The sequence below is a fragment of the Phoca vitulina genome, unplaced genomic scaffold (assembly GCF_004348235.1).
Source record: "Phoca vitulina isolate PV1807 unplaced genomic scaffold, GSC_HSeal_1.0 scaffold9, whole genome shotgun sequence".
NCBI lineage: Eukaryota > Metazoa > Chordata > Mammalia > Carnivora > Phocidae > Phoca > Phoca vitulina.
Window position 1 is genome coordinate 50394414 of NW_022589712.1, and position 21331 is coordinate 50415744.

General features: G+C 35.9%; 1 protein-coding gene and 1 pseudogene across 2 annotated transcripts in view; one reads left to right on the plus strand and one right to left on the minus strand.

Annotated features, from left to right (window-relative positions):
* LOC116634585 overlaps positions 1-7634 on the plus strand; it is a 42003-nt pseudogene extending 34369 nt beyond the window's left edge.
* Positions 1-21331, minus strand: part of CDC40 (cell division cycle 40) — a 56174-nt gene that overhangs the window by 25562 nt on the left and 9281 nt on the right. For both annotated transcript variants that reach the window (XM_032408079.1, XM_032408078.1), the window contains exons 3-5: positions 17609-17695; positions 10539-10668; positions 1678-1761 (exon numbers count right to left, since the gene is read on the minus strand). In XM_032408079.1, coding sequence (XP_032263970.1) covers positions 1678-1761; positions 10539-10668; positions 17609-17695 — 301 coding nt within the window. The remainder of the gene's footprint in view (positions 1-1677; positions 1762-10538; positions 10669-17608; positions 17696-21331) is intronic.

Sequence of the window (21331 nt, forward strand, 5' to 3'; positions counted from 1 at the left end):
CTGAGCCACCCAGGCGCCCCTATGACCAAAGATTTATTAAAGAACACAAAATAAAATCTATATGAATCTGCCAGGTATACCAACTCATGCCATACAAAAAGAAACTCAACCTTCTGGGAAGAGAAGCTTTCAACTACTGCAATATTTTGCAAGTCCTAATATACTTAAAGAAAAGACCTGGCTATGTAATCCTACAAGGTACACAATCCTTTTAATGACTCAAGGACGTATATCAGTGGATTTTACCACTTTTTGAAAGGAATCCAGCAACTTAACATTGCTAAATAATGATAAAGCTACTTTTTTTTTTTTTTTTTTTAAGAGAGAGAGAATCTCAAACAGGCTCCACACTCAGCACGGAACCCGACGCAGGGCTTGATCTCATGACTCTCATGACCCTGAGATCATGACCTGAGCCGAAATCAAGAGTGGGATGCTCAACTGAGAGCCACCTAGGTGCCCAGATAAAGCTACTTTTGAAAGCAAGAATACATTAAAATTTATCATTTAAAAACTGAATTAAATTATAGTAAGTAATTAATAACTTTGATTCACTTGTAACTTAACAATATATATTAAGCAAGGTTTCACAAGAATCTGGTATTCTTCTAAGTGATCTAAATCTAAATTTGACCTCTAATATCATAAATCTTAGATTAAAAAGAAAAGAGGAAAGAGGATGTTTCTGGTTGAGATTCTGATTTGATCAGTAGGAGGTGTCAAGCTGTGTGTCGTCATTAAATTGGAAAAAGAAAGGTTTATGGGAGTCATAATCACAATTTAACTGTTAATGGAGAATCTAACTACAGAAAAGATATGGCTTGTAGAGGTCTAACTTAAAGAAAAAAGCTTACCTATATTAATTCAAATCAGTTTCCTTTATAAGGTTGTGTGCTACAACAAAGGCTTGTCAAAATTCTATTTTAACAATAATGTAGGACAGTGCTAGTGTGTCATTTCTTGTGAGCATCCTAATAAAGAAATATATTCATATTCCAATTAAAAAAAAACCAATAATGTAGCTCATACACTGAAGGTCGCTGGATGATACAGGAGCTGTAGCTGCTAAGCAGAAGTATCCTCATAGAAGCAGCATATTCTTTTTCTAATGAGCCTATTTTATGGGTAAGATTCCAATGATGAGCTTTGTGACAAGTTAGCATTTAGAGTATAATGCTTTGTCTTCTAAGTACAAAATGAATATGAGCACAAACATATATTCTAAAACATATTCAAACTCAGCCTTCAAAGCAACCCTAAGACAATCTCCATAGACAATGTATAATAAAACTTGTTCTGCTCTGTAAAAATGTAGCTTGATATTAGTGTTGAGAGATAAACTGCAAACATTTGCTACACATTAATTATAATTTATTGAATGATTTCTACATGGTTGGCACTCAGCCAAGTACTCATAACAACCCAGAATAATAGGTCCCAACATCTTCCCTACAAGGTTGCATGCCTCATAATTGGCAAAAAACAAGCTCTAAAGTATAATAGTCCTAAACTATATTGCTCTATAATATATTACCTGTTTCAACTTAAAAATAAATCAATCTACTAAAATACTAGTTTTTCCTACTGTCTCAGGTCAATCTGCAAGACAGTAATTATAAGTATGTGTGTATATATACATATAAGATATAAAATATTTCAAATAAATTTGAATGTTACCTTGATTTTTTTCAGCTTCTTCTACCGAACCAATATATTTAGTAGACACTTGATGATTATCTAATGAAGGGTCCAATGCATAACCTGGAAGGAAAAAAGTACTTATTACTGACTCCATTTTTGCCATTTATAATTCATTTTATTTCTATACAGATACACTCATCTCACATTTTCCTTCCCAGATGTTGAAATGGTCTCTTTAACTTAGGACCGATCTTTCTTTCCTGAGCTATATTCCTATGAAGAACAATTAAACCAAATCTCAGGGTGGACCATAAAGGACTTCAGCTGAGTAAGAAGTATCTTATAGGATGAATTTAGCATGTTGACATTACATTATTAACAGTCTCTCTGGCCAAGATATCAAACTTCAGTAGTCAAATTTCAAAGATCTTACAAATATATGTACATCACACATTTGGAAGTTTAGAAACTATTTCCTTTTTGTTTTTGGTAATAGATAATACATGGCTTTAGCTTATCAAATTATATAAACTATTAAATAATTTAAAACAGAATAGAGTTAAGAAGAATTATATAAAATCTAGCTATTATTTTGAAAACACTATTCTCTGTAAAGACAGTCTTCCCTCTCAATTTTATTTTATTTTTTAAAAGATTTTATTTATTCATTTGAGACACAGAGATAGAGAGAGAGAGAGAGAGAGCATGAGCAGGGGAGAGGCAGAGGGAGAGGGAGAAGCAGGCTCCCCGCTGAGCCAGGAGCTGGATATGGGGCATGAGCCCAGGACTCTGGGATCACGACCTGAGCCGAAGGCAGATGCTTAACCATCAGAGCCACCCAGGCGCCCCTCAATTTTAAAATAATACATTTCTACTTCATGAATCATTATGTATGTTTCCTTGGCAAGAAAACTAAGTAAGAATATCAACTAGCATGTGAATACACTCCTTCAAAAAGTGATCAAAATATGTAGCTACTATCTATATAAATGTAGTCTTTGGGGACTTAAGGAAAGAAAATCTATCTATATTAACTCAAATCAATTTTTCTTAAGTGGGGGTGCTTTAACATGATATATGTTTGGTAAAATTAGTTTTAGTAATTTTAGTTCAGTAATCAGCAAAGAGACTAGGTCATTAATCAGTTTACGGTCTATGACCTATGTGAGTAATCATAAAATATATAAAAGTACTAGCCACTTTTTTAAGGGGTACATCCTAGCGGATAAAGTTGACACTTTAATTTTCCAGCTAAAGATTAAAGAGAACTTCTTTTGGGGAACAGAAAAAGATCTGTCATCAAACACACTTTTCAACAAGCTAAGGATATAGGTGTTCAACTCACTCTCATGATATGCTAGAACAGAACTAACCACCTGGCTATTAACTCAATTGCATATAGTTTTTTCAGTATTAAAATATGTTCTTAGCCAGAGGAGAGAGCTTGATGGCAGAAAAGCCGCTTTGGAGTAAACTCTCTGAAATCACAGGTCCAAATCCCATGGGTTATTTTATCTTTTGTCTCTTTGATGTACAGAACAGTATTCTGTAAAGGATTTTTTAAATGAGATTTTATAAGGCTCACATAAAATTTAGACCAACATATCTGATGTTAAAAATCCCCATCTCAATCATAAAAATTTACCTAGAATGTAATTCTATCTTGAGAGAGATTTATGTCTATACAAATGACACTGCATTGTATGTCTGGAGGGATGGAATGGGAGGCAGAGAGGAAAGGGAGATCCCTGGTACTTCTTGTGATACCTATGGAAGCACCAGCTCATTTGGCCATACTCTTGTTTCTGAGCACAGGAATTTATGCTCTCTTCCTTTTCCACATCATCTATGGTAAAATAAATCTTTACTGCCATTATCACCATTATTACTACTATGCCTCCCACCGCAGGTAATTAAAGGACAATAATATTTTCCCTTTACAAACAAGAGAAGTTAAATATTTAGCTATATGCCCTCCTAGAAGTCAGCCAGTGACAGAGCAAGATATAATTCTAACACTACAGAATTTTAGTCCAATTAGTTTTCTAATATCCTATGTTTCAAGTGACTATGTCTGCATTTTAGTTCTGAGATATTCTCATCTATCTTTCTAAAGTTTATTTTCCTTTTTATATTTTTAATACAGTTAATGTCTACTTTCTTCCTTTGTAGTCTTATTTGAAATGGCTCTATTTCTTAAAATTTTTTATTTAAATTCAATTTAATTAACATATAATGTACTATTAGTTTCAGAGGTAGAATTTAGGTGATTCATCAGTTGCATTTAATACCCAGTGCTCATTACATTAAGTGCCCTCCTTAATGCCCATCACCCAGTTACCCCACCTCCCCCACCAACCTCCCCATCACAGCAACTCTCAGTTTCCTAGAGTTAAGAGTCTCTAATAATACCAATTTTATTATTAGATCCTTGAGATCATTAATACTAATATCCCAATGTGTAAATAAGATAAAAACAATCTGCCAAAGAATGGTCACAAATATATGGAAAAACCTTCAACCTTACTAGCAGTCCAAATGGAACAAATTAAAGAGATTAAATATTATATATTTCTGTTATCACATAAATAAAGGAAAAACAGTCATACAGATCTTGGGTAAAGAGAAATAGGACTTGCACATGTGGTGGTGGCCGTGTTAAGTTAGGAGAATTTTTTTGGAAAGCGATTTGACAAGATATAACAAGACCTTTAAAAATATTTATATTCAGGTACGTGCAGGAAACCATTACACCACCACTTGGGCCATGTTCTCTGGCTGCTGCCTCCACCCCTCCCCTTGCCTCTGGTGCACATTAAAGATCCAAAACCATGACTGACTCCAAGTACTTCAAAATCAATAAAAAAGGAGAAATCTTTGAATTAAGGTGGAACTCAACAATGAAAGAAAAGAGGGAGGAGACTATGAAGAAAGTGATTGCTGCCATGACTGTGGGGAAGGATGTCAGCTCTCTTCCCAGATGTAAACCGACAATCTGGAATTAAAAAAGCTTGTGCATCTCTGTTTGATGAACTATGCCACGAGTCAGCCAGACATGGCCATCATGGCTGTCAACAGCTTTGTGAAGAACTGTGAAGACGCCAATCCTCTAATTTGGGCCTTGGTCGTCAGGACCATAGGGGTACATCCAGGTGCCCAAGGTTACAGAATATCTCTGTGAACCCTTCCGCAAGTGCTTGAAGGATGAGGATCCCTATGTTTGGAGGACAGCAGCAGTCTGTGTGGCAAAACTCCGTGATATCAATGCCCAAACGGTGGAAGATCAGGGATTTTTAGATTCTCTGCGGGATCTCACAGCAGATTCAAATCCAATGCATTGTGCAGGCTAAAGCTGTAGCAGCATGATCTGAAATCAGTGAATCTCGCCCAAACAGCAACCTACCTGATCTGAACCCACAGAGCATTAATAAGCTGCTGACAGCCCTGAATGAGTGCACTGGATGGGGTCAGATTTTCATCTTGGACTGCCTTGTCTAGTTACAACCCTAAAGATGACCGGAAGGCTCAGAGCACCTGTGAGCATGTACCTCACTGGCTGTCTCATGCCAACTCAGCAGTGGTGCTTTCAGCAGTAAAAGTCTTAGTGAAGTTTCTAAAGTCGTTATCCAAGGACTTGGACTACTACAATATGCTGCTGAACAACTTGGCCCCTCCACTTGTCACTCTGCTGTCTGGGGAGCCAGAGGTGCAGTCTGTCACCCTGAGAAATAGCAATGTAATTGTCAAAAAAAGGCCCCAAATCTTGAAGCAGGAAATCAAAGTCTTCTTTGTAAAGTACAACGATCCCATCTATCCTAAACTAGAGAAGTTGGACATCATGATTCATTTGGCATTCCAAGCCAACACTGCTCAGGTCCTGGCAGAATTAAAGGATTATGCCACAGAGGTGGATGTTGGCTTTGTTCGCAAAGCTGTGCGGGCCACTGGACGGTGGGCCATCAAAGTGGAGCGATCCCCAGGGCGCCGTGTGTGCATATTGCCTGAGCTCATCTGGACCAAAGGAAATTACGTGGTCCAGGAGGTAACTGTTGCCATCAGGGACAGCTTTCACAAATACTCCAGCAAGTATGAAAGTATCACTGCCACTCTGTGTGAGAACTTAGACTCGCTGGATGAACCAGACGCTCGAGCAGCTATGATTTGGATTGGGGGAGAATATGCTGAGAGAACAGACAATGCAGATGAGTTACTGGAAAGCTTCCTGGAGGGTTTTCATGATGAAAGCACCAGGTGCAGCTCACTCTGCTTACTACCATAGTGAAGCTGTTTCCCAAGAAACCATGAAATACACAGGAACCGGTACAGCAAGTCTTGAGTTTGGCAACACAGGATTCTGATAATCCTGACCTTCAAGACCGGGGCTATATTTACTGGTGCCTTTTCTCAGTGGACCCTGTCACAGCCAGAGAAGCAGTCTTGTCTTAGAAGCCACTGATGTCCGAGGAGACAGATCTTATTGAGCCAACTCTGCTAGATGAGCTAATCTGCCACATGGCTTCTTTGGCCTCAGTATGCCATTAGCCTCCCAATGCTTTTGTGGAAGGAAGTCACGGAATCCATCATGAACACCTGCCAATACGCCACGGGAGCACTGATGCAGGTGACAGCCCTGCGGGCACCACCACTGCCACCAACCTGGAACAGCCTCAGTCAGCCCCTCTCAAGGTGACCATCTAGGAGACCTTTTAAACCTTAAACCTTGACCTCGGCCCCCCAGTCAATGTGCCACAGGTCCTCCATGCAGATGGCAGCAGTGGATCTCTTGGGAGGAGGACTAGATAGTCTGGTGGGACAATCCTTCATCCCCTCATCAGTGTCTGCAACCTCCGCTCCTTCACCTACTCCTGCTGTGGTCAACAGTGGTCTGAACGACCTGTTTGAACTCTCCATGGGGACAGGTATAGCACCTGATGGATGTCTGGCTGCCTGTAGTAAAAGCTAAAGGCTTGAAGATTTCCGGAACATTTAGTCACCGCCAAGGGCACATCTATATGGAAAGGAACTTCACCAACAAAGCTCTATAGCACATGACAGACTTTGCAATCCAGTTTAACAAGAATAGCTTTGGTGTCATCCCGAGCACTCCTCTGGCCATCCACACACCACTGATGCCAAACCAGAGCATTGATGTCTCCCTCACTCTCAACACCTTGGGCCCAGTCATGAAGATGGAACCTCTGAATAAACTGCAGGTAGCTGTGAAAAGTAATATTGATGTCTTCTCCTTCAGCTGCCTCATCCCACTCATGTGCTTTCCGTAGAAGATGGCAAAATGGAGCACCAGGTCTTCCTTGCAACATGGAAGGATATTCCCGATAAAAATGAGCTTCAGTTTCAGGTTAAGGAATGTCATTTAAATGCTGACACTATTTCCAACAAATTGCAAAACAACAACGTTTATACTATTGCCAAGAGGAATGTGGAAAGGCAGGACATGCTGTACCAATCCCTGAAGCTCACTAATGGCATTTGGATTTTGGCTGAGCTATGTAGACAGCCAGAAAGCCCAAATTATATGCTGTCACTTAAGTGTAGAGCTCCTGCAGTCTCTCCATATATCTATCAGGTCTACGACAGCATTTTGAAAAATGAATAGACTGGTCCGGTGCCCTCTGGCCACCCTGGGATTGGTGCAAACCAAGAACTCTTACCTGGAAACACCAAGAAATTGTATTCCTGTGTAGAATCTGAACCCAAACACACTGAGGCCACCCACCAAGGTAGTGACTAGTCTAACCTGTGCTAACACTAAGGCACAATCTGTTGGATAGTTTTAGCTTTCATTTTTTATGTCTTTAACTCACTAAATAGTTCAATCTGTATCTTAACCCACCACCCCCTAAAGGAAGAGGTAAAAACCACTGGCTATTAAAAAAAAACACAGGCCCATTTTTGAAACCAGGTCTAAAGCCAACTGAGTAGGGTTTTTTGGTTATTTATTTATTTATTTATTTATTTGTCAGAGAGAGAGAGAGCACAAGCAGGGGGAGTGGCAGGGTTCTCCCGAAGCAGGATTCCTGCTGAGCAGGGAGCCCAATGCAGGGCTCCATCCCAGGACCCCGGGATCATGACTTGAGCTGAAGGCAGACACTTAACCAATTGAGCCACCTAGGAGCCCCAAACTGAGTAGTTTTAATGCTTACTCTTACTATAGGATAATTTAAGAAGGAAAATAGGTATCAGATAAACTTAAACTTTTTCTTTTCTGTTTTGTTTTAAAGTAGTCATAGCTATCTAAATTATTGCTTAAGTCCTTTCTAAAGTCTAAGAAAACAAGCAAAGTCTTTAAAATTCTGTTTCATTATAGGCTAGAATATAACAAACTCATGATGCAATAAAGTTGATTTTTATGTGCTGCATATATACTTGATATTTATGTGGGATCCCTTATATAAGTAACAGGCACAAGGCATTGATAACCATTTTTTGGAGTGGAAGTGTCCAACCCTTCTAGGTGATTTCAGAGGTATACAGTCTTAGCTTTTGGCACACTGTCAATTATAACCTTGTCATGGTGAAATATGATCTAATATATGACAATCTTTTTACAACCAGTTTCCAAGGATATATTGTGATAAATAAATAAGACTATCTGTATTAAAACTCTAAACTACTTTACAGTGAATCAGTTTACATTATTACTCCCTAAAAATTAGAAAAAAGTAACTTTCCAACATTAGAATAATTATGTAAATTATGGTACAGCCACTACATAGTTCTTGAAAATGACAAACTGAGATTATAAATTAACACTGGAAAATGCTTATGATAGAACACTGAATAAAAAGTGAGATGCAAATTTTTCAGTACAGAATGATTATAGTATAGAATAACTTGGAGAGATAAAAATATAATGCTAAGAGTAGATATTTTAGGATAGTAGGATTATAGGTAACTTTTTCTTCTCTCTTTCCTAAAAGCTTAAAATTTATTTATATTATTTAATGAAAATAACTGTTATTAAAAAGCATGACTGAATACATATTTCACATGACACTATTTTTTTTAACCTTTTTTAATCCTATCTTATAATAATGAGAGTTAATGGCAGAGAGGGCAGAAAAATTTCTTCAGAACTTAAATTCTATAAGAAATAAAAGGAAGAGGTAGAATTCTGACTGCAAAGAAAACTAAAGAAAAAAAAGACAATTTACTGGTGTCTAAAGACGTGATTATTAAATCTGTTGTAAAATTCTAAGTTTTCTTTTTCAATTACTTTTTTGGGAAAGAAACATTAGCATAAGTAACTATAAAGAAGATCACAACTACAATAGGCAAAAAGACACAGATGAGATTATAGAAAGAGAAAGACACACATGAGATTACAGAAAGAGAAAGACATATACATGTCATGTATATGTATATTGTCATGCATATGTAAAATTACATAATTTACAAAACCACCAAATTATTAGCAAATCTGGTATCAGTGACCACAAACTATCAACAAGGACATTATAAAGACCATTTCCTTTTAGTGAGATTCCCAATCTTGTGTGCATGTTAACTTTCTTAAATCCTACCACTGATAGGATATAATTATTTAACACAATGAATCTGTGGCCATTCTATTTCCTGATATCCTTTAGTGAACAACAGAAAACATTTCAGAAGTAAGATCTGAGAAACAGAATAAAGTCAGTCAGTAAATAACAAGATAAAAAGAATGTGCCAAAAAACCAAATAATCCGATGAAAAATGGGCAAAAGACATGAATAGACATTTCTCCAAAGAAGACATCCAGATGGCCAACAGACACATGAAGACATGCTTAACACCACTCATCATCAGGGAAATGCAAATCAAAACCACAATGAGTATCACGTCACACCTGTCAGAATGGCTAAAATAAAAAACACAAGAAACAGGTGTTGGCAAGGATTCGGATCCCACCATTGGTGGCAATACAAACTGGTGTAGCCACTATGGAAAACAGTATGGAAGTTCCTCAAAAAATTAAAAATAGAATTACCATAGGATCCAGTAATTCTACTACTATTTACCCAAAGAATATGAAAACACTAATTCAAAAAGATATATGTAACCCTATGTTTATTGCAGCATTATTTACAATAGCCAAATTATGGAAGCAGCCCAAGTGTCCATTGACAGATATATGGATAAAGAAGATGTAATATATATACAATGGAATATTACTCAGCCATGAAAGAGAATGAAATCTTGCCATGTGCAACAACATGGATGGATCTAGGGGGTATAAGGTCAAGTGAAATAGGTCGGTCAGAGAAAGGCAAATACCATTTGATTTCACTCACATGTGGAATTTAAGAAATAAAAGAAATGAACAAAGAAAAAAAGAGACAAAGCAAAAAACAGACTCTTAACTAGAGAGAACAAACTGATGGTTACCAGAAGGGAGGTGGGTGGGGGGAATGGGTGAAATAGGTGAAGGGGATTAACAGTACACTTATCACGATGAGCACTGAGTAATGTATAGAATTGTTGAATCACTACATTGTACACCTGAAACTAATATAACGCTGTATGTTAATTATACTGGAATTAAAAATAAAAGTAACCTCTTAACCCTATCTGGTCATTTACTAACTTCAACAGCAATCTGCATATGATGGACATTCAATAACAAGTGTTCATTATCAAGTACAACAGAGAATATTCTGTTTTTAAGACCACAAAATATTTCTAATACTCAGAAATCACAGCAAATTTAGAATGATAGCTAAAAATATTAGTTCATCTCCCCATTTGTATAAATATTTATAGATGTGTTTAAGAAAATACACTACCTTTTTTAAAAGGAATCTAGATTAATAAATTTAAAAAGCAAGAAGACAAAACAGATTATCCACACAAAAATGTGTCAGACTGGAAACTGTAAATCTTAATCACCTTACCGTATGTGGCAAAAGTTCTTCTTTGTTGTTCAAACATAAAATCATTGATATGAGCTGGTTCAGCATATCCAGAAAGCATATTTCTAGGGGCAGCCATTTGCTGTGTCCTAAAGGGATTTTCTGGTCCAAACTGCAATGTTATAAGAAAAAACAAACTTAAATTCTGAGTATATAAAGCCAGAGTTACTAGAATTATTGTACAATATATTTTCAACTCTAAATCATTAGGGGCTGAGTAACCTATTTGGGAACATGGTCACCACACATGGTTCAGTGCAGCTGGGCAATGGCTGATTAGCACTGTTTGTCAGTCCCTAGGTCAGAAGGAGAAGAATCCAGCTCACCTAAGTCTATGTGTGGCTATTTAAATTTAAATTAAGTAAAATAAAATATTCAGTTCCTCAGTCACACTAGCCAAACTTCAAGACTTCAAAAGTCACATGTGGTTATTGGCTATTACATTTCCATCACTGCAGGAAGTTCTACTTGACAACGCTGCTCTTGATAATTAAAGTAACTATATTTTTGTCTAAACCATGATTTGGGGGATTTTGGTGACTTTTTTTTTTAATTTGTAAAGATGATTTTTGGTGACTTTTATATCAATAATGGCACCATGATGTAATTTTTAAAAAATACATGTTTCTTCTCCACTAGATTATGAGTTCCTCAAAGGTAGAGACTTAAAATCCTTAATGCTTACCATAATGTCTGGCATATAGAAAGCACTAACGAAGGAAAGATTAATCAGAACCCCACTGGGGGCAGAGAATAGGAAATAGACAATAAAAGTAAAATGCTTGAAAAAGTCCCTAGAAAAGACATTACAAATGAAAATAAAATTTCTCTATCGTGAAAAGTCACACTATGAAGTCTTACACAAAATAGTACATCATTATCTGTTTGTTTATAATGCTTTGAGTTTCCATAATGGTTTCCAAACGTTATTTACTTTGGTCTGTACAAAAATCCTGGAAAGTTAGAGAGGTAGTCTCCTTTTTATGTTAGAAATGCAGGAAGGAAAAAAGCCAAAGATGATGTATTTTATCTGCCCTAGAGTCAATAGTTTTATTTTTAATTGGCAAAACCAGGTTAGAACAACCCCCAGTCTAGGATTCTACTGCGTCATAACAGTCCTTAAATGTACAATCATACCAGCTTTTTAAAAAATTGGGTAAAAAAGTACCAGATTATATCAAACACTATTAACTTAATGATATTTATTTAATGGTAATGGGAAAATCCAACTTTGTATTTTTTCTTTTTTTTTTTTTTTTTAAGATTTTATTTATTTATTTGAGAGAGAGAGAGAGGGAAAGCACAGAGGGAGAGTGTGAGGGAGAAGGAGACTCCCAGCTGAGCAGAAAACCTGACATGGGGCTCAATCCCAGGACCTGAGATCATGACCCGAGCCATAGGCAGACACTTAACAGACTGAGCCACCCAGGTGCCCCTGTATTTTCTTTTAAAATAAAGAATAAAATGAACTTCCCACTTTGGAAATTGTGGAATTAGATAGGATATTTTTATTTGAACTCTGTAGGTCTATTATCATGGTGAAGTTATTTTGATGTTAGAACATCTTAGGTCACTACCATTAGAAACCACCTTTCCTATGATACATTATTCTAGAGCCATAAATATAAATTATTGATCCTCTCTTAAGCAGAATGTTGCCTTCTCTAGATATCAACATTATACTATGCACAAAAATCTGAAATTAATCGTTACACTTGCCTTATGGTTTTTTCTGCTTCAGAAGAAAATAAATTACTACAATATTCTTTTATATTGACAGCTTCCATTTCTATATTTAAAATGACTCAATTTAAAAATATCTGATTTACATACAAAACTTTCATAACTATTTATTCTGAATTGTATAAAGGATAGTGCCAAGACTTCATAGCTCATATTAGTTCCTCCTTGCTAATGGTAGAAATGTAGGGGAGAAAAAAATTTAGACTGCTGAATGCTGGCAGTTACAGTAACTTCGTTCAGTCATGAAATTTATTACAAAAACAAGGAATATCCATAAAATTAAAGATAATAAAATGACTTAAAAGTTTTCTAGATATCCTACCTAATATGGTCAGCTATCATCTGCAAAGCAGTATCAACATTTCTGGGGGGAAAAATCTAAAATGATAAAAATCTCCATTACTCTTACTGTTACTCATATAATAAGTTAATCATTATGTTTATACTTTCCAATTTGAAAAAGGAAAACACAATTTCCATAGTCTTATTTTATTAAGATTTTACAAAAAAAGAACAATTCTTCTATCAGCCATACATATCAAATCAGCTCCATCTTTTAAAGAAAAATTCTCAGTGCTAAGGAACTTTGATTTCTATATGAATACAGATCCACATATTATAGCTAAGTATATCTTATATGGGTGCTATTTCTAAAGCAGTCTAAAAATTTAAATGTGCTACATTTTATAGCTATTTAAGCTGAGACAACAAAAAAAATCTAATAGGAAGCTGGGTTGTGGGAGGATCTATCTACTTTTGGCTCACCTTAACTGCCTTGGTTACCAGCAGCTATTGGAACTGACCTCAGAGACATTAAATAAATGCCAACAAAGAAAGGGATAGAATGTTATTCAGCAGAACTCAGCTCTTCCCAATTACTTAAAAATCATGTGTCCCAGATGTTCCTGGTCTCTGTGAATATGCACTTCTTTTAATTCTGGCTTAACCATTAAAAAACAAAACAAAGCATAGGAGTGCCTGGCAGGCTCAGTTAGTAAAGCATGCGACACTTGATCTCAGGGTTGTAAGTTTGAGCCCCATTTTGGGTGCAGAGATTACATAAAAATAAAATCTTAAAAAAAATAAAATAAAAACAAAGCATATAAAAAACACACAAAACTGACTTCCAAATTTCTTCAACTTCCGGTAATTAAGCTTAAGAGTAAATTTGCATTCAAGGGATTTTAATAATACATATTTGAGTTAGGTATGCGTATTTAACAGTTTTTAGCTAAGACCATACTGAAGTACACCATAGTCAATTATAATTTTAATCTCCCATATAAAATATATACATTTAAGTATTAATTCATAATTCGGATCACATCTCAGGATGTTCCTGAATATGCTTACATCTTTCACCTGAGTGAAGTAGTGATTTATTTATAAAGTAGGAGAAAAGCATTTTTAAAAAATATTTACTTATTTATTTGAGAGACACAGAGAGGACATGCACGTGTGGGGAGAGGGGCAGAGGGAGAGAATCCCAAGCAGACCCCCCATGGAACGTGGAGCCCCACACAGACAGATCCCATGACCCCTGAGATTACAACCCGATCTGAAACCAAGAGTCCCAGGCTCAACCAACTGAGCCACCCAGGGGCCTCAAGAAAAGCATTTTTAACTTGTTAAGACACTGGTAGATAAATCTAAGAGATTTGTGTATTGTAAGGCAGTGATTCTCAAAAGTCTTCAGAAGGTAGAATGCTTGAGGGTCAATGTCTTAGTAGTATAACATAACATCACAGGAATTAAGAAAACTTACACTGGTAAAAACTGATTATATGAAATCATAATAATAAGTTTACATATAGAACGCCTCCCCCCCAAGTTACTGAACTAATAATCATATTATACTTAGATTGCTGGTAAGTTTTTCATTAATATTTATTGTAGTCATCAATGTTTAAACACTTACAAACAAACTTTAAGGTAAGAAGAGCCTATTGAATAACTTAATTATTTTCCACAAATTTGGAAAAGATCTCCACCATTCAATTTTATTGGCAGAATATCTCAATCTTTTAAGACATAAAAGCATAGTTTAAATATTACTAATAGAAGTATTTTATTAGTGTGGGTTTTATGACCTTGGGCCTCAGTTTCCTCATCTATAAAAGAGCTGAACTATCTAATTTCTAAAGTTCATTCTAACAATATTTATAGCAGCCCTATGGCCAGATTTTTAACAGAAACTAGGATTTTTTTTCCTTTTAACTTTGATATATCTTCTATTCCTAAAAGTACTATTATTTTAAATCTGAAAATCTTGAGGCTTATGGGTTTTACGTGAGTCTAGAAAAGCTAACAAATACACTTTTCTCTAAGTAGACCCAAAAAGGATTGAGTGAAATGAAGAAAATCAGTGGACTAAAACAACGGCTATTATCTCTTCAAGTTTTGTCTATAATATGAGAAAGCTTATCTGGATACTAGGTTAGCCCATTTAGGAAAAATCCTTGGTTGGGAGGGAAAAACATATTTTATAAAATAAAATAGTCAATTCAGTTAATTTCCTGAACTAGCAAAGTCAAAGCATGCGCATAGGGGTGTAACATGCAAACCCTGTAATGGTCTGCAAAACTGGTCTTCCAGCCACAGAGCAATCGTTAGGAGTGATGTGAACTCACATTCCCAAATACGTTACTTGCTGGTAGTAAAACCTGAGACTTGGTTTCCTCGCTATAAAATAGGGATTGATTAGAGTACTTATTTCACAGGATTATTGTGAAGACTAAAAGAGATAAGGTACACAAATATATAAATCCCTCAGTATGGTACCTGGTATACAGTAATAAATGATAGTTTTATTCCATTAGTTTCTATCCCTGTTCTTTTCCATCATGCAAACCCTTATCAAATTAGCCTTCCTACAAATTCAGCTTTGATTATCCCACTCTTTAATAAGAACCTCAAAAATCTATTTATCCTCTACTAAAACAATACCAAACTGCTTACCTTGGCCCCCAGATCCCTGTGCAACGCTACACAAACTACCATTTTGGTCTTACCTCCCTTTTCTCCTTTACTGACAATGACTAAAGTATTCCTGTTCTTTGGATCTTTTATGATTTAGCTAATGCTTTTCTCCTCTGCTTGGAATCTTTCCTCATAAAAGCCTTCCTGGCATCAATGCCAATAATAGTAACATAAATAACAACAAGCGCTGCTACTTACTAAATGCTTACTGGGTACCAGAGAGTGTCCTAACCCTATCATACATTAGCGCATGTATCCATGTAACTCGGTAAAGGAGAAATTGTCTTCATTTTACCTATGAGAAAACTGAGGTAATGCAAGGTTATACCGGAGCTAATAAGCAGTGTATTTAACCCCAAATCGCATGTTCTTAACCTGGACTTTATTGCTTATTTTAAATACTTCTTCCTCTATGCAACTTTTTCTTATCTTCACAACCAGATACAATCTCTCCCTTAACTTGAATACCACTTTAGGCATTATAGGAAACAGTCTGGTCTCTATCTTTCTAAAAATAACACTGAGCATATCATCTCTGGGAAACAGTAGCTTGAGGAGAAGGATTGTATCTTTTTCTAACAATGGATTCTCAAGATATGGGAACTTGAATTTCAACAAGCAAAGTTCCTGGTAACACCTTTCCATACTTTGTCAAATTATACAGACCCTAGTCATAAAATTCAAAGGTAATAATCTATTATGTAACAGACAATTCATTTGGCAACCAGGAAAAATAGTAATTTTTCACTTTTCAATCTCATCTCTCTTTTCTTAAATTGGCGATAAGCATCAGTGTTCCTAACATAAATTAATTTATATTTTGAATGTGAGGCTCCCTAGATGAGAAAAAAAAAAAACCCAGAATACTAAAAGGATTGGTAATTCCACAAAGAGAATGATAGGCCTAATGCCTCATCAATATCACCAAAAAAATCTTAATCTTTTAAATTTCGAAAACTAAAATCACACAGCAATTGATTAGTTATGCACAAGATCTAAAAATGAAAGAGAAACAGACTTCATATAAAATGCACTGACATAGGAACATCACATACCATATTACTTCCAAATTTTCTTGTTCTGTAATTTAGTGGCCCTAATTTATGGAAGCACTTTTCATTTAAAAAATCATGAAGCGTACATGTAACATACTACCTTTCTTCACTGTGCCAGCTAAAATGGTGCCAAGGGATATGAGTCTACAGGTTCGATAGGCTAGAATGATTTAAGAAAAATAAAATAAAATTTAAAAGTGCTGCAGTCTCAAGAGTATGAGAAAGAGATTTTGGCTTACTGTACACCCAGGGAACTGTTAGAGCACTGTCCAAATACTACCACTGACATCATCGGCTGTGCTCCATATTTCAATTGCCGTATTTTAAGTGACTACAGAAACCTGAGCAGGCAAATTATATGAAACAGCTTAATGATTCTGCTTTATCAAAAAAAGACAAAAAAAAAAAAAGGGACAATGACTTACATGCTAAAAAACAAAAAATTAAAAACTACTTCTTTCTCCACCCAGTTGTGATAAAATATGGCTCCTCACCCTCATTTTTAAAGTTTCTTAAAGATCCTGCTACTGAAGCCTTATTTTGTTTTATAATGACCTTTTTTTGGATCTCTATTTTCTCAGTCAAGTATTCTTTCCCCTTTTAAAAATGAAATAGCTAGAAATTTAATTTTTTCTACAAAGACTTTCCTAAATGGACAATCTTTACTGTTTTTTGCCTTTTTTCCTTTCTCATCTTCTTTATGCTTCCATCACCATTTATCATCATCATCATCATCACCATCATCATCATGATCACCATCATAAGATGTCTCACCCAGAGCAGGTAATACAGCTGTGACTACTGCTGAGCAGCAAACACGTGAGCATGGCACTTCTTCCTAGCATTTAGCGCAGGAGCATCTGTAACCAGACGTTTCATAATATACCATGCATTGAGGATGCTAATAATAAAACAAATTCTTTTTCCCTTATGGTTAATTTATAATACTCCCTTAACAATATTGAGGAACATATTAATTACGTTCACATCTAAGAATCAGATATTTTAAAATTTCCTTTTTCAAAAGACATCGTTCCATTCTATCAGATGTTATATGTTGGTAGATAGAGAGTAGTGGATTTTTAAAAGTATGTTTTCTTTTCCTTTTATTTAAAAATTGAGATATAATTGACATATAACAGGACATAGTTTTTGAAAGTTTAAATAGTATACTCTTGTGAGAAAACTCTGAAAAATTTACCAACTGTTTATCTACTTATGTATAATTCAAATGCTTTAGCAAAAGGCAGAATCTTAAATATATTGTTTTCTCACCTCAGGAGCAAACATGGTCTCATAGGTAGGATTATACTGAACCTCTTTGACAGCAGGGTCAAGGTGAACTCCAGTCTCTAAATCTTCCTAAAAGAAAACCAAATGAACATTAAAGATCTGACAAGTAATCATTTTGTTTTGGAAACTATATTAAGGTCACACAAGCTATTTTAATACCAATTTTATGATTATTATACTAGTGCCATATGATTAATAATTCTAATACTCAAAGATTAATAAAAGTAATGTATGTAGTATAAAGGTTAGAATGCATAACATTTTTTCCTTTCAAAATGCTGACTTTATCCCATCTGAACAAATTAAAAATTTCTAAATAGGCTAATAAGCTACTCAAAGCTTTAAATTAAGAGAGTCCAAGTCCTCTTTTCTATGAACTCAAAAAACTTAACCTCTCGTTCCAAATTCAGGACAACTTCTTTATTCAGCAAACCTTATTAGACATGTGCCCAGATGGCCCATGGTTCCAGGCTACAGAAGTGGCAAGGCCCTAATATTCTAAATCTAAATCTTATACTCTATGCCAATGTTTCAACCTTCTGAAATTCACCCCCCAGTTTAATGAACATAAAAATCTATGTCCACTAGAGAATCACTGGTGATCTCTATTTTGTGTAACCACACCACCCACTACAAATATAGTAATTCCCAAATTGGTATCTCTTGCCTGGACCTCTCCTCTGAACTCTAAAGACTTGTGTATCTAAAGTTTAGCTCAACATCTTTTCTCCCAGGATGCCTAACAGACATCTCAAACTTGATATATCCCAAAGGGAACTTCTGGTCTCCCCTTCCCCAATGACTTCTTCCCAGCCTTACATTTGCTCAGGTGGAAACTCCTGGAGTTATCCTTGATTCCTCTTTCTTTCACATTGTATCTCCAATCCATCAGCAAATCCTCTACCTTCTATATACATCCAAAGTTCAACCACTTCTCAAGTTCTCTTTCACGGTCATCTCACAGTCCAATTTACCAACTCACACCTGATTGTTATAATAGCCTTTTAACTGGGCTCTCTGCTTCTATCCCCCCACAGCCTCACTCCATGCAGGAAGCTGTGTGATTTTTAAAAAATATTAGATTATGTTACTCCTGCTCTAAACCGTCAGGTAGCTTCTCCATTCAGAGTAAAAGCCTAACGAAGGCCAGAAGGCTCATTACCAGTTGTTCTCAGAAAACAAGTATGGTTCCCCAGGGTAGTGTTATAGGGCATTTTTATCTTCCTGTATTGTCCTGCCTGAGTATTTACACATTAAAAACATGTTGTTTGTACATGTTTAATTCACATATTAAACAGGCTATAAATACCTTTCCTTTAATTAGGGCACTCAAGTTATATTTTGAAATTTTTATGGAAGTTACATATCATGTATGAATTATACTTCAGTAAAGCAGAATTACAGAAATGCTATTACAAAATGAGGATGTTTGAATCTAATTGGTTGAGAATTATCCTCCTCTTCTGAGATCTCAGAATGATCTCCCCCCACCAAACTTGCCCTCACAAACTTCTGTCTTCATCAAGTCCTGTGCCAGTGCTCATCACCTCCAGCCTCACTGGCTCATTTGCTATTCCTGGAATTCACCAAAGGTCAATCCTGCCTCAGGGTCTCTGCATATACTATTTCCTTTTCCTGGAATGTTCTTTCCCTAGATATCCACATGATCGTTTTCTCTCTTTTATCAGGTTTCTGCTCCATTTTTCTACTTTCCTCTTACCTTGCTTTACTTTTCTCCATTATATTTATCATCATCTGACATATATATTTATTGTCTACCACCCCTTACTGAAGTATAAGATACACAAGTTGGATTTCATATGCACAAATGTATCCTCAACCCCTAGAATTATCCCTGTCATATGACCGTCTTTATTCTGTTGGCCTTTTGCTGATGTAAGATACATCTGTCAACACAATACAAAACACAATTCAAAGTAATATCGAAAATTTTTTCTAAAAGGTGAGATACCATGAGGTTGACAGTGACGCTGGAGAAGAAGCAATGCCACTGACAAATGACGATCTGGAGGACTTAGAACAACTAATGACCAAAGACTAGAAAACAACAATGAAAAATAATACTCTAGGCACACAATTAGTATTCCAAAATTTTACCACTTTTTAAAGCAACCTTCACCCAAAGCAGGCAATTTAATTTCTCTACTTCTCAAAGATAGGGTTCCTCAAGTATGACTCCCTTAAACTTCCATCCTCTCTAGTTTCAAAACTGTCCATATCTTTACCTTATCTTCTCTTTCTCAGGACTTCAATCTCCACCTCCGATTTTATCTGCAACCTTGACCACACTCCTGGCCTCTGTATCTAACTGCCTATTGAACTACATGATATGGGTGTTCCACAGCATCAAACACTTTGCTGGGTCTCATTCCGTGATTCCACCTTTACTCACTAAAAAATAAGGCACTGAGTCTTACTGATTCTATCTCTGAAATATTTCTCCAGCAACCCTACTTCTACTATCCTAATACAGACTTCATCATATCTTGCCTCGTCTATTATAATACCTCCTTATCTGGTAATACACTCCCACCTTTGTCTTATTAGACAAATTACTGATTTTTAAAAATATCAAGCACTTTCACCCTTGCTGTGCTGCTGGCAATGTTACTGTCTTTGTTCTTTATGCACATCCCTTTATTATCTGATAATATGTCATCTTATTTTCTCTTATACCTTCCCTTCTCTTGGCTCAGGAAAACTGCTTCTCCATAATCCTAAGGAATGTTTTACATAATTCCTTACAGCAATTATGATGTTATATAATTTGTTGCACATGACTTTTACTAACATTCTATATCCTCACTGCCTAGTAGAATGCAGGGTAATCAGTGCATGTTCAATAAATATTTGTTAATTGAAAAAAGAAAAAGTCAAGTCCATTGAGAAAGAGGATGAAGGCTGACTAAAGATCATGAAATTTGGCAATTACGTCACATTAAACCTTTGCCAGAGCGATTCTGGTAGTGGGGTAGAGTATGGAAAAGCAGTTTTAAGAGGCAGAGGTAGAACTAAGGATTTAGAAAAACAAGACAGTAGTAATTTTTACTCTCTCAAGACATTTGGCAATAAAGAAAAGAAGAGGAGATGGGGTGCCAGATTGAAGGATTTTTGAGGTAAAATTAAGTTTGTTTTTTCCCTCCTTAAGAAAAGACTAAGCCAAGATTTAGTCAGTTATAAGCTACAGGATACGAGTGAGTAGGGAGAAACACAGGAAAAAAGCCAGCACAGTTGGAAGGTTATCCTCTGAGAAGAGGAGAGCCCTCTGTGAGATGAAACAGAGACGACAAAGACAAGGATGGGTGATGGGTGATAGATGTGTGGAGCTGGTGGGAGGTGTTGGAACTCAGAACTGATGTTATTTTCTTTGTGTAGTTGAGGGCACAGGCCTCTTCACAAAGCAACTTCAAATTCATTTATACATTCAATAAATATTGATTGGGTGCCTACTATGTGCTAGGCATTGTTCTAGGCCCACAGAAACAGATAAAGCTCCCTGTCCTTGTGGAGCTTATATTCTAGTGGGGCAGACAGACAATAAGCAATACAGTAAGTGAATTATATAGTTTGCTAGAAGAGGGTAAGTGAAAGAGTGTTTAACAACCTCAGTGTTGTCTCACATTATCTCATATAATTCCTACAACACTTCTATGAAGTAAGTACTAGCAACATTAAGTCATTTAC